General features: G+C 34.1%; 1 protein-coding gene across 5 annotated transcripts in view; it reads left to right on the top strand.

The window, feature by feature from the left end:
- Positions 1 to 13,304, top strand: part of ASCC3 (activating signal cointegrator 1 complex subunit 3) — a 260,015-nt gene that overhangs the window by 96,306 nt on the left and 150,405 nt on the right. For all 5 annotated transcript variants that reach the window (XR_774729.1, XM_010573373.1, XM_010573372.1 and 2 more), the window contains 2 exons: positions 6,592 to 6,768; positions 9,902 to 9,973. Coding sequence is in view for 4 of the 5 variants with exons in the window: in XM_010573373.1 (XP_010571675.1) it covers positions 6,592 to 6,768; positions 9,902 to 9,973 (249 nt within the window). In the remaining variant the exon portion in view is untranslated. The remainder of the gene's footprint in view (positions 1 to 6,591; positions 6,769 to 9,901; positions 9,974 to 13,304) is intronic.

Genomic DNA, 13,304 nt, shown 5'->3' with positions numbered 1-13,304 from the left:
TTTGGAGCTTTCTTTCCTCATGACACCTTATTTAAGAAACTTTCCCTCTCAGCCGTCATGTAGTTTTCCTTGCTCTGGATGCATTTTCAGTATCTCTAGTTCCTTATTATCTCCTCTACCTCTTTTTTTCTGGCCCTTTGGCTGCCTCTTTTACCTCCATACTAGAAATCAGAAGTAAAGAAGTTCAGTGTTTTCTCACCCAAAGCCAAATGCCTAATTGTTATCATATTAGGAATTTTTATGTGCTTGGAATCCCATTCTTGATTAAGAAAATTTGAGCCGTTTAAAAAAAAAACAAAAAAAAAGCAAGGCTGATTAGCTAATGACCTAAAATCGGCTGATCAGATCTATATATCTTGTGTCTAATGGTAGCCCACTGCAGTTCCTACCTGTGTCTTTTGGGACTCGTATGGCATTGGCATTTCATTTGGTTCTTCATTTATCATCTTGAGTGATTTGCTGTTAGTCTTTCGATATTCCTTATATAGGCTAATCAAGTTTCTCAGCATCTTACCTTCCACAATGATTTTTTGATTTCCAGCTATAGTGTTGTGGGTCTTTTTTTGCTGAACTTTCTTATATTTGTGATTGTATTTTTGAAACATGTCAACAAAACTGGGTACAGAACTTTTGTGTTAGTTTTGGTTGTGGCATATACAGAGGTAGAGCGTTTTCCTCTTATTACTCAGTTCTATCCCTTTTATACCTCTAAGAATTGCATGTACTTAATTTGCTAACACATCATCTTCGGAACTTGCATTCAGATGCTTGTTCATTAAGTCCTCAGGCAAACCTCTTTATAGTTGCTGCAGGATTCACTTGTTGCTATAAGATTGTTTCCTGAGAATAGTGTCTCATTTTGCAGCTGTGGCCTGTTTTAGAATGAGCTAAATTAGAAGAAATTTAGTTTGAATGGCACCATCAACCTAGATTTATCTGTATGGCTGACACACATCAGTTATATTAATTCTGCCAATCACCTGCTCTTCTTGTCACCAGTTATTTTTTATTTACTGCGTATCATGGATAAAATTATTGAATAGGGTCAGGCTTAGAAAGCAATTAGAGGCATCCCTTTTTAATTGCTGTTTTTCAATTCTACATTCTCTTTAAAATCTGTCAGTTCATCAGTCTGTGATAAATTTAATACATGTTTTCTTGCTATTATGTGATGTTATTTTTAAACAGTATGTTGTCCAGCCATATGTCTAATGCCTTACATGAGTCTAGATCTATCTTGTTACCTTTTCTGGCAACCTTGTAGTTGTGTAAAAATTACTTTTTTAAAACAAAAATACTTTTTTAAAAGAAAGCCTGATCTCCATTTGTTTGGAAAATGTTATGTATGATATTTGAATTAATCTTCAGAAGTTTTTCTATTACTTTTCATGGAAGTGATGTCAGGAAGTCATTCTGCCTATCATTTTTTCTTACTGATATGTGAACTTATTTCCATTTTTGTGGTAGATCCATGGAGTTTAAAAGGTTATAGTGATTGTCATATGTTTTATGTTCTTTCATAATATGCTAAAGCAGTTAAACTGATTTGTGGAAGGGTTCATATTTCTTTTTGTTTCTTAGTTTGGGAACAAAACAGTAAGCATAGCATGAAAAGGCATTCTGTCATTCAAGAAAAACTGACATGGCACTGTGCAGGGCATAGAAATCTCTTAATAGGTATATTCAAAATGTCATTTCTTAAGGCAAAGTATTGCATACTTAATACTTAGCTGAGGGAAAAATAATATGGCTTCTAATAGTGCTTTCTGCATGGCTACATTTTTTCAGTACCTCTAGATTTTTAAATATGTTCTAAATGGAGGACTGAGATCACAGTATTTTCAGGGTTCATTGGAAGCAGAGTAAAACTCATTTATAAAATTACTTAACTAGATGGTTGCCTAGTAACAAATGCATTCTGTACAGAGTGTTTGAGTTGTAGATAACGTCCTGTGTAGAATCTTCAAAACAGTATTAGTAATTGCATTTTTACTGTGTACTTTTGATTTTGCAGTTTTACTGGTTTTTCCATTTTTGTTCCTAAAACTAGGAAATTACCACCTAGGTGGACTGATTGACAACTTCTTAATTCTTTCATTAGACAGTAAACAAGATATCAATAAACAAGTAAACACTGGTGAAACATTCTAACAAAATTGCTTCTTAGTCATTTTGAAACACCTTTAATTACTTCTTTTTAAGTGTTCTAAAAATTCCTCTTTTTTTTTTTTTCCTTTCTTTTTCTCCTTTTTTTCTGGGTAATGGGAAAAACATAGATCTTTTGAGAGGCTGAGACTTGGAGCCATTCTGTGGATAGGGTGGTATCTAACTAATAACTAATGTGAATCCCTGTATGCAGTACTTTATTCCTACCACTGCTGAGCAGGGAAACCAGGAACCTAGGAATTCATCTTCTTGCACATCTAGACTAAAAACTAAGAAATGCTTGTGTCTAATTTTCTGTGTATCTTGTCTTTAGTGTACATCTGAAGGGCACACAGACTGACTGTAGAGGGTGTGTTGAAGTAATCCTGGGTCATCTGAATATCAGATTAATTTCTAACCAGTGGACAATTCTTCAAAGATTAGAATATGTAAACTTGTCTGCTTCACTTAATTTTGTGCTCGAGTTGAACAATCAGGGATGCTTTCCAGCTTGATTGTAATTCATTCTGTGAATGTGATATTTTAATACATGGAAATGGGAAGTCTGCCAATATCACAAAGTTCAGGAAGAACTTTAGAAGTCAGATAAAAGTATCTCTATGCATACTCTGTATGCTCTCAAGTGGTGGCTGTAATGTAATGAAATTATATGCAAATCTTAAAACCTATTAGGAAGAAAATGATCCTGCTGTGATCAATTTACAATCCAGAGAGGCACTTCCCATACCTGATCCTTATCATTTACAGTGTAAACGCAGATGATGCTTGAGTGTGGAAATCAGTACTGGATAGCTATCTTGTTTATTTTTCTTGTATACATGCAATTTCATGGTGTGCTAATTGTGTTCTGCAAATGTGTATGGTGAACATGCTGTCAATTCTCCACATGCCATCGTGAATGTTTCTGAATTAGATATACTAATTAGATATGTCAGTTAAATATAGTAATGGCAATTTTATTTCTTACTTCCAATGTAATATCAAATCAATAAAATATAGTAAAACTTTCAAAGAACATGATTTGCAAATACTGTTCAGTTTTCCAAAGAAAGCCTTTGAAGTTCCAAATGGTGCTTATATTTTCACTGAGATAATTAAACACATATGAAGATTAAAATGTTTGAGATTGTGTGCCAGTAGTGAAGAAAACACAGTTAGCTGCATACCACCAGCCAGTGACAGTGAATGTAAACAGAAAACTTTTGTCATCCAAACTATCTTTCCAGTAATTTTTACTGCAATTTCAGGAAAATCCTTTGTGTTCATTGTGTCTTGTATATGAAGGCATAATCTCTAACTAGGACTTCTAGGACCAAATAATAAGTGATCCAGCACATGAAAAATATTAGCGTTTGAATGGATTGTATTTACAAAGGGTATCGCTCATTCTGTATATGTATGTGATGATGTACAGAACACAGGGGTTTAGTTTACAGTTTGAATTTGATGTGTATATAAAATAATTAGGAGAATTGTTATGATAAATTTTGTCTTTTAGGGTGAATGTACCTCTTTTTGCTTCTTGATTTTTTTTTAATATATATTAATTATTGATATTTTGTGTTGCTAAGTGGATATAAAAGTAGATGGTAAAAAATAAAGATTTTTTGTTTGGCTGGCCTTGAAAGAAGTTAAAGAAATTGATGGAATAATTTAGAGTCTTAATAGTCTTTATTTAATTATGAAGACCAAGAAAATGTTACTATAGAGCAATAGACATTATTACCCGATTTCTTATAGCACTCTTGCTTGATTTTCGTGGCTTGATATAAACAGAAAACTAATTGTCCAAATAATTTGTAAATTTTAGATTTATAAATTGAAAAAAATTATGTAGGCATTATATAAATATGTACAAATATAGGTAAAGTATAATATAAAATATGCAAAAGTATATTTTGTTTAAAAATGTGCTATGCAGTTTAGTAATTTTAATTACTTGCTTGTGTTAACTCTCTACTGTGGTTTTCATGTGGAGCTGTAATTCAGGGTTTTCAATCAGCTCCTTAACTCCAGGGGCAACTGCCAGATCAGTGAAGTTAAATGGCTTCTTTTACAAAGGTTTTGAAAGTGGCAAGTCTCAGTAAACTGTAACTGTTCTCTAGGCATTGTTTATATTTTGAAAGAAAACTCTGAACAAACAGTTTACAGTTAATTGCTGTAAAAATTTATACTTCCATGGTTATTAGGAAGAGTTCTTGTTAATTGTTCAAATACTTGAAATGCTTTCCTACCTTCAGATGGAACTGAGCACATTTTTTCAAACTAGTGCTTTCAGGCTCTTAGGAGATTTGAAAAAAAATTTTTAGTGAATTTAGCAAAATCAAATCATGTTTTCCAGATAGGAGCTCAGTTACCCTTTCAGATTGCTGTACTTATTATCAGGTGATTGTGAACAAAGTACAGGATAAATATATCAGCAAGTGGTTACTGTTCTTACAGATAAAAGTTTAAAAAATTAAAGCGTATAAACATTAAGTAAATTAAACTTCTGTAGCGGTTGCAGGTGCCCAGGCACTGGCGGCAGGGGCTGCGGGGCGGCCTCTGTGAGGAGAGGCCGGGGCTGCCCCGTGCCGGACACAGCCGGTTCCGGCCGGCTCCAACCCGCCGGCCACAGGGCACCACTCAGCCCCCCAGCCAAGATGGCGGCGTCTCTGGGAAAACACATTTAAGAAAGGGTAAAACACTGTGCAGCAGTTGAAAGAGAGAGAAGAGTGAGGAAAAAAGTGTGAGAAACAACCCTGCAGACATCAAGGTCAGTGCAGAAGGAGGTGGTGCTCCAGGGGACTGAGCCAAAACCACACCAAACCAATACCAAAAAATCAACCAAACAAAAAAGAAAAACAGCTGCTTCTCCCCCCCCCAAAAAAAAAAAAAAAAAAAAAAAACAAAAAAAAAAAAAACAACCCAAAACTCAAACACCTCCAGACTGTGTGGTTGAGGTTGACTATAGCCCTTAGGTCATCACATAATCCAGCTTTAAAAAGATATGTAAGAAATTATAATGCTTCTTTGTACTCTTAAAGGTGAATGCTGCTTTTGTTCCCTGCAGAGGGAACACTTCTGAAAGTGAAATCTCATTTGTCCCAGTCATCTCAAAATTTGCATTTACATATAAGTTTTTGTTGTACATGGGCTTTCCTTTGCATGGCTGCTCTTTGTATAAGTGTAAAAGGGTCAATCAGCAGGTTTTTTGTGTTGTTTAGTTGGTTACATCCACAGTTTGTGTCCAGATTTTTGCCATGGGATGTGTCCATTACCAGGCTGTCTGTAGAGTTGTGGGGGGTGGTTTCTTTTGGGATTTGTTTTATTATTTTGGTGAGCTTGTTATTTGCCAGGTCTGTGTTATGGTATCGTGTATTTTATCTTCCTTGAGAATGCTCTCCATGTGCTTTTTAATCATCGTTTTTGAAAACTTTTAATTCGTCTCTTAATTACATGGCACCTCCTTTCACTTTAAGTCAAATACCTGAGTGATTCAAAATCTGTATTCTAAGTAAAACCTCATATTGATTTGAAGAGGGCTTAGCCAGGTAGAAGTTACCAGCCTTCCTCATCATGACACATTCATGCATTTGAGACAAGTTGAGAACCTTGTATATGGCTTCAGTTATAGAGTCTAAAAAGCCTTCTGACGAAAATTACTGTGAACTTTGCTTCTAAATAATTATGCTAGTAACGAAGTTGTGAGCCAGCCTACATGGCTCTTAATATTCCAGAAGGAAATGGGAAAATTCTTGCATACTTTCCTCATTCAAGTCTTTTGGATGGTTTCATTCTTTTTGAAAATTACCTGGAAATACATGTAATATGCAGGCTTTTATATGGAACAGAGTATTTCATTGTAAAGCACCATTTCTGTCACTTATCGAATGGGAAGGCATGTAATGCAAACATTCGGGGGAATTTTTTTTATTTTTTTTTTAAAGGTAGAAAAAAAGCCTGTTGCAGAAAACTAGGGTAGATTGTCTAAGAGAGTTGTGGAAAGGTTTAAGCAAAAGCGAAGACTGAGGAATGATGTGAATTACATTTTTCTTTCTTTTCAGAATTGTGGTGTGATTTGGACTAAGAAAGAAATGATACCAAATTATATGTCCTAGTTTTGCCTATAAATTGGACTATCCCTTCTTAACAAAGCCAGTTTTACTGCTATTGTTCCTCCATGTCAGTTAATGACTGCTAACCTTTTGGAGGACAAAAGTACAATAAAATAGAAAGATGACTAAACAAGATTTGATGGAATTGCAGACTGCTCTGACTTCTTCAATACAGGATAATCACTAACTCACATCTATTGTTCACCTTTTGTATAAAGTATTAACTGCTTCTTTCACATTACTGTTTTATAAGCGATGTTTTAAAACTCTGCTTGGTTTGTTGGCTTATAACACTTGGATCATTTACAGGTTTTCTGTTTTTTAATAGGTTGAATCTACACAAAGTATGATTAGGATTTTGGGCCTTTCAGCTACATTACCCAATTATCTTGATGTTGCTACATTTCTACACGTCAATCCCTGCATTGGACTATTCTACTTTGATGGCCGTTTCCGACCTGTACCGCTGGGGCAAACCTTTATAGGAATTAAGACAACCAATAAGGTAAAGAATCATGAATGCCAAAGAAAGGATTCCTGTTTGATTTGATCATGCTTCACATATGTATGTGGAGGGGGTACTGGTTTGTTATGCTACAGGTGTTTCATGAAGCATATTTTCTTCTGTATAAAGATATAAATAATTGAAAGGAGCTTTAAGAATCATATTTCCTCAGTTTACAATACTTGTAAATAGGCCTTGTTGCAATTGGATACAACGATATCTAGCTTTGCGTTGCCTCCACTTTGCTATTTTTTGCTTGATGAAGGAGAAATCATCACCCTCAACTGCAGAATCACTGTACCAGCTGATTATTCTGCCTTTCTCATTTCAGTTTTCCATTTTGCTAGAAACAGTGGTGCTTCTTGTTTGGCTGTAAGGATGCATGAGGAATGTTATAAGAAAAATATTCATTCATAAAATCTGGATACATATATATATTAACATGACATACAGTAATACTAGTTGGATATAAGTTATTGATGAAAACCTTAGCATGCTAAGCCATCAACTATCATATGTGCATGTTTGGTAGAAAACACATTAAAGTAGTCCCTAAATAAGCTTCTTTACTCCTTGTGCTCTTGCTCATTTTGGAAAACATTAAGGCCATACTCAGGTATAATATTCTTATTAAAAATTATAAGTGCAGTGCCACTTGACATCTAAATTATAATTCTTCTTTAAATACAGAAATTAATACAAACACTTTTCCATAAGATTTCCCATGCATCTCACCAGCCGATAATTAAAGTTTATATAGCTCAACCTTTAGAAAATCTTATTCTACTATGATTTAATTTAATAGAAATCAAAACATTTTCAATCAAAAGTTAATTTCATAACTTAATTGATATTTACATTTTTTTTCTTTTTTGTGAAAATGGACATTGCCTTTCTTACTGGGTTATTTAAGTAGTTCATTCCGTCTGCAGTGCAGGAAAGAAACTTACTTTACAACTGTAGGGAGCCATTTCAAGTCTATACACACAAGAATAGTTTACCATATGGTGCTTACTCTGATTTGCATATTTTAACCTTCATTAATTGTTTCAAGTACCTTCACTGTTATTTGCTGTTGCTTTTCTTTAATCTTTTCCTGATACTTGATTTGAATATTTAGTTTATTTCCAGTGTATGGTAAGAAAAAAAGAAAGACTCAATTTCTTCATACTTGCTTTAGAAAGCATTTGTGATTTAAAAATCAAAGAAATATACGAATAATCCTATAAAGTTTGAAATTATTAAAAAACAGTAAGTTTTCTAAAAAACAATAAGGAAATATTAGGAGGTAGTATTCTGAAATGTGAGTACCTGGCAGACTGTTTTGGTAATACCACAGCCAGGAGTTTTTCTTTCTGCTTTTCAGAAGAATGTCGTTACAGATTTCATAGAGTAAAATACATTTTGCAATCAGAATAATACACTTTATAGCAAACTAAAAGTAGAAGTATTAAGCCTCTTTGAAAAAGGATTCTGTTCAGGATAATAGTAATACTAAAGCTGCCAAATTATTGCCAATATCAACATCCTTCTGGTCTATATGAGAGGAGGAAAGCAATGTAAGAACCCACAGAATCAAAAGCAATTCTTGCAGAACATCAGCAGGTGCCATCGATGCTGTGTCTATATCCACACTGATGGGTTGCAAGGAGATAGAAGGCTCTTAGTTACTTTAGGTAGATGCTTTGCCACAGCTTTCTGACATCCTTCATCCAAAAAAACTCCCCCAAAAAGTGGAGCTGATTAGTGATTTGCAGAATCATATGTAAACAGTAGGCAAGCTTTCAAAGACAAGGACAGCATGGTGGTTTTACTATGCATAGAAGTTAGCCAGGAAAGCTCTTAAAACTCTGTACATTGAAACTCTTAGAGCGTATGGGACCAAGACTAAAGTTTGGCTTCTTCAGTTAGAGGTCTGTTAATGTCAGTTATTTTTCTTTATGCATGTTTATGTTTTCCTCTCTAGGTATAAATGCAAAGAATACATAAAGTTATGTTTGTGTGTGTGTGTGTGTGTGTCCACATGTGTATTTATGCCCTGCCCATGTATGTTTCTCATTAAGGATTTCCACTTGTTATTATTTGAAAAAATAATTAATTAAAATGCTAACCTCTCATTTTCAGAATAATTAGACTGGCTACTTGTCTCTTGCACTCATGTCCATACTGTCTTATCTTTTTATTACTATACTTGTACAATTCCAAATATGAATGTTCTCTTCTTCCCTCTAAAGCTGTTTTAAAGCTGTGATTTTCAACTTCCAGCTATTCTAGATAACTCAAATTACTAAATTTCCATTTTTTAATTTTTACATGCTTTGCTCTTGTAAAAAATTTCTTTGTGTCAAAAAAATTTAGTTATAAAACATCGATGCACAAATGAGGAATGGAGTGATTGCTCTGATTTTGACCTACTTTTATTTATTTTGATTTGTCACAACCTTAATACTGAGGTGCATTCAAGTAGATGCATGCTATTTATGTTGTGATGCATTAAAGAAATAGAAAAAAAAAATCTTTAGAGTAGCTTGAAGAATACTTTTTATTTCAACTGAACTCTATTTTGGAACCTTCCTAAAACATTTTTTTTATCCATAGTTGGAAACTCTGTACACAATACTCCTACTTTTCCCTGTACATGACCCAACTATGAAGAAATTTCTGTTCTCTATGGCAAAAAACTGACAATCAGTAATTTCCTAGATATGTATATCTGCAATGTAAAAACTATTTTTATATTACCAAACAGAAGGACTTAATGTTAGGTAAGATGATGTATTAAATGGATATTTCATCAATATCCTGTAGAAGTTAGATTCCTTAATATGAAACGGATAAATTAAAGAGTAGAACTGGGTTATGTCTCTTTGGTCATTAAAAAAAACCAGCAAAGACACATAATAAATTTTCTATCCACTGCCCTTACTCATATTTTGTCTACTTATTTTCACATTCTATTTGTGAATTTAAGAATAACAAAATATTATTGTTAGAAATGGGAATCAGTATATTGTAAATTTAATTGCATAAACACAGTTTTCCTTCATGGATCACTGTAAATTGCTTGATATGTGGTAGAAAATACATAAAGATAGAAATGCTTTTAATATGAAGTAGGATGTTTGTTTTTCAGGTGCAGCAGCTGAATCATATGGATGAAGTATGTTATGAAAATGTGCTGAAGCAAGTAATGGCTGGACACCAGGTATTTATTTTTTTGCTCTGGTTTGCATTCAGAACACATGTAAAGAAATTAGTTTTGATCATCATAACGATGTATTCAGAATTTGGGGGTTTGGGGGTTTTTTAATTATTTTGAGATATGTCACTTCAGAGGTCATCTCTAATCTTGAAAACACTTTATAGAAACAGCATGCAAGAAAATCTAACCAGGCTGAATAATGTTAGCTTCTAGCTAAGATGAAAATTCCTGGTACTATATCTATCTATCTATCTATCTATCTCCCTTAAAGTAATTAATGTATATTTATGTCACTTTTTTAAAATGACAAGGCAAAGTAGGTCAGTGGTTTAGAGACCTTACACTTACGTACATTTAATGATTAAAAAAAGAAAAAATACAGCACTTAGTTATTATTCTTAGCCTTTCCCATATCTTTCAAATTCTGGTGTCTCCTTTTAGAGATGAGGGATGAGAATTATGCAGAGTGTTCAAGACATGGTGCACAAGGGCTTAGCATCTGTCATTTGAAATATCCTGGGGTTTGTGTTTTGTTTTCTTTTTAAAGGAAGTAGTCCTTCATTTTGCTTTACAGTAGAGGTTTCTGCAGTGAATTTTCAAGTCGATACTCCCCTCTGCCAGGATTGTGGGCTTAACTCATTTGCCTGAATAGTTTATCATTCTGTTATTATTGTGTTCCTGATTCACCCCCATACAATGTCTCATTTTTGTTAGAACTTTGCACATACAGCAGAGTGAGCAGCAGTAGTTGTAGCGGATATGGTACCTGTTCAGAGCAGGAACAAATGCTAGTGCACTATGATCCTTGAAGAGGCTTTTCACTAAATAACCTATATATAAAAGAGGGAAACGCAGTCACACTAAGAATTGCACATTTTCCCCTTTTCACATAAAATTCAGATTGTGGTGGTTTTTTTGAAAGATGAACAGTTGGTTTATGACTTGGGGGGAGAAAAATACTTCAGCAACAGCTTCTTAGTCCTCCTGCTCCCCCTGCTTTAACACCATTCATCTACTTATCTTCTCTTGTTGATATCAGTTACTGTTACATTCAGAAAACTTTCATGAAGATTACATATGGAAATGCTGATATTTTCTTAAGTGAAGACTGTTAACAAAATTTGTTGGCAGTACCAAGGGAACTTTAGTTTATTTTGTCCTCGTTGTCAATTATGCACATACCTTACCAAATTCCTAACACCAAAGTAAGTTTAGTTTCTTATCTTCCATTTCCTGTTATGATTTTGTGTGTTTTGATTTGCTGTAGATAAACCTACAAGTAGCAGATTCTTTAGATCAGTGTGTCTAAATAAGTAACATAGCTTGGATTCCCAGCAGGAAGTTGCATGCTGTTCCGGTGTATTTATTGCATCTTTCTTCCCCTCTCTTTTCTTCACACTGAGGAAAAAAACTGTCTACAAACACATATAATATTATTTGAAAAAAAATGAAGTACAACAAGTTGTTTAATTCTAGCAGAAGATGTTTTTGTAGCTTTGCTTGAGAATAGTTTTAGTTCCTGTACTGGCAGCTGAATGCATGAGTGTTTTGTTTTAAGGCATGAGCTGCAGCAGAAAGAGGTCAAGTGAAGAACTGCAGTCTAATTAATGTTACAGTTTCAGCAGCAGACACTATTGCTAATCTCAATTTCTGAAAATTGTATTGCAAACCAAATAAGGAGTGTATTTTCAGATAAAGCAGAAGTGTGGTTTCCCTTGCTATATAAATGTTCATTTGATTTCAGAACACTTTAGTTCATTTCATTCAACTGATTGTAAGTGTTAAGCATTTTCTTTGCTTGACAATGTTTGTTCTGCTATGTTGCATAACTCTCTTAAATACATGTCTAAATACCAACCAGTTACATTGGACTTTTCTTCAGAGTATTTAAAACATATTTGTCTTGATACTTATGGAACAAAAATTCATATCTTGAAATGAATGATACACAAACACTGGTATGCAGTCTTTGACAATGCAGAATCAAGCATATCAGCTCATTGTATAATACAGTTAATTATAGTATGTAGTATTGCACTACATATTAAAAATTAGGGATTTTTCCTTTTAATGAGTATGCTATGACAAATGATCTGTCTAATCATTAATCCAACTGCAGATGTTAAAAAAAGTCCCCCCCAAAAAAGAGTCACATAGATATATCTACATTGAAATGCCTGCCCCATAGTGGAACATTAATATTATGAGTGAATATGATTACTATTATGCTAGGAAGGTTTTCTTTAGTGTCTTTTCACAATTTTGAGAATAGCCTTTGATCTGCTAAAGTTATCGCCGCCTTCTGATTTTCTTAGTTTTTAGAAATCCATTACCTTGTGTCCACGTTCACCACAGTCTGTTACCGACAGGCTCTGTTACTTTTCTTAGCTTGTGATTCCCTTCAAACTTGTGTTACTTTCTATGTGTGCAAAGTTTGTTTGCTTTTTAACACAGCTGTGGTTATTTCTAAATATACTTCTTAGAAAGATGTATGCAAGTCTTTCCCCCAATACTTTAGAAAAAAATTCCACAGCAGTTGTGTATCTGTGTGGAATTCAGGACATGGTTGGAATTTTACAACTATTCAGGCAGTAATGTGTGACAGACACAGATCTCATTAGCCGTGCTCCAGAGAGCCAAAAACCTACCTGCTCTGTTTTATACTGAAGTGCAAGAAAGAAACACCAGAATCAGAGAAAAATACTTTCCCTCTTCTAAAGTTTCATGAGTTAATGTACACTTTTCTGTGGCCATCAAACTTTCACAGTGTTGTCTCTTTTAAGATTCTTCACCAGAGTCTTTGGAATGTCTTAATAAATTAAATTTAACATTCTTTGTTTATCTCCTCTTCTGTTCACTCATTTTCAAAGAATTCTACCATGCCAGCACCAAATAATTTACTCTTATGGAAGTCATGCTGATGTGTCCCTGTTATATTTTAGGTTACAGTGTGATGCTTGACTGAAGTTACGTGTTTATGTGTTTTAATATATGTACGTGTGTTTCCATTTTTTAAGACTAAGCCTGGTAAGAGGTAGTTGCATTTTACAGGCATGTGTTTTGACAGATGGAGAGAAGCTTTTTATGTTGATTTTTCAACAGTCATCCTCTGCAAGACTTCAAGCTCTTCCTGGCTACTGGGAAATTAAGAGTTGGTGATTCAGCCTTTAATTTTGATCCATCTGCTCAAACTAATGAGATATCTCATTTGTAGGCTTCGCTTTGAATTACCAAATGCAACTGAAACTATAACATTTGTCTTGCAGCACAATTCTCCTCTTGTTTAACTTGAGGAAAGGTATAATGATAGATGGCTTGCCCTACTGAGTTTTCT

Source organism: Haliaeetus leucocephalus, unplaced genomic scaffold (assembly GCF_000737465.1).
Source record: "Haliaeetus leucocephalus isolate CR32 unplaced genomic scaffold, Haliaeetus_leucocephalus-4.0 Scaffold384, whole genome shotgun sequence".
NCBI lineage: Eukaryota > Metazoa > Chordata > Aves > Accipitriformes > Accipitridae > Haliaeetus > Haliaeetus leucocephalus.
The sequence above is the reverse complement of the archived record's forward strand: the minus strand, read 5'-3'. Positions and strand labels throughout refer to the sequence as shown.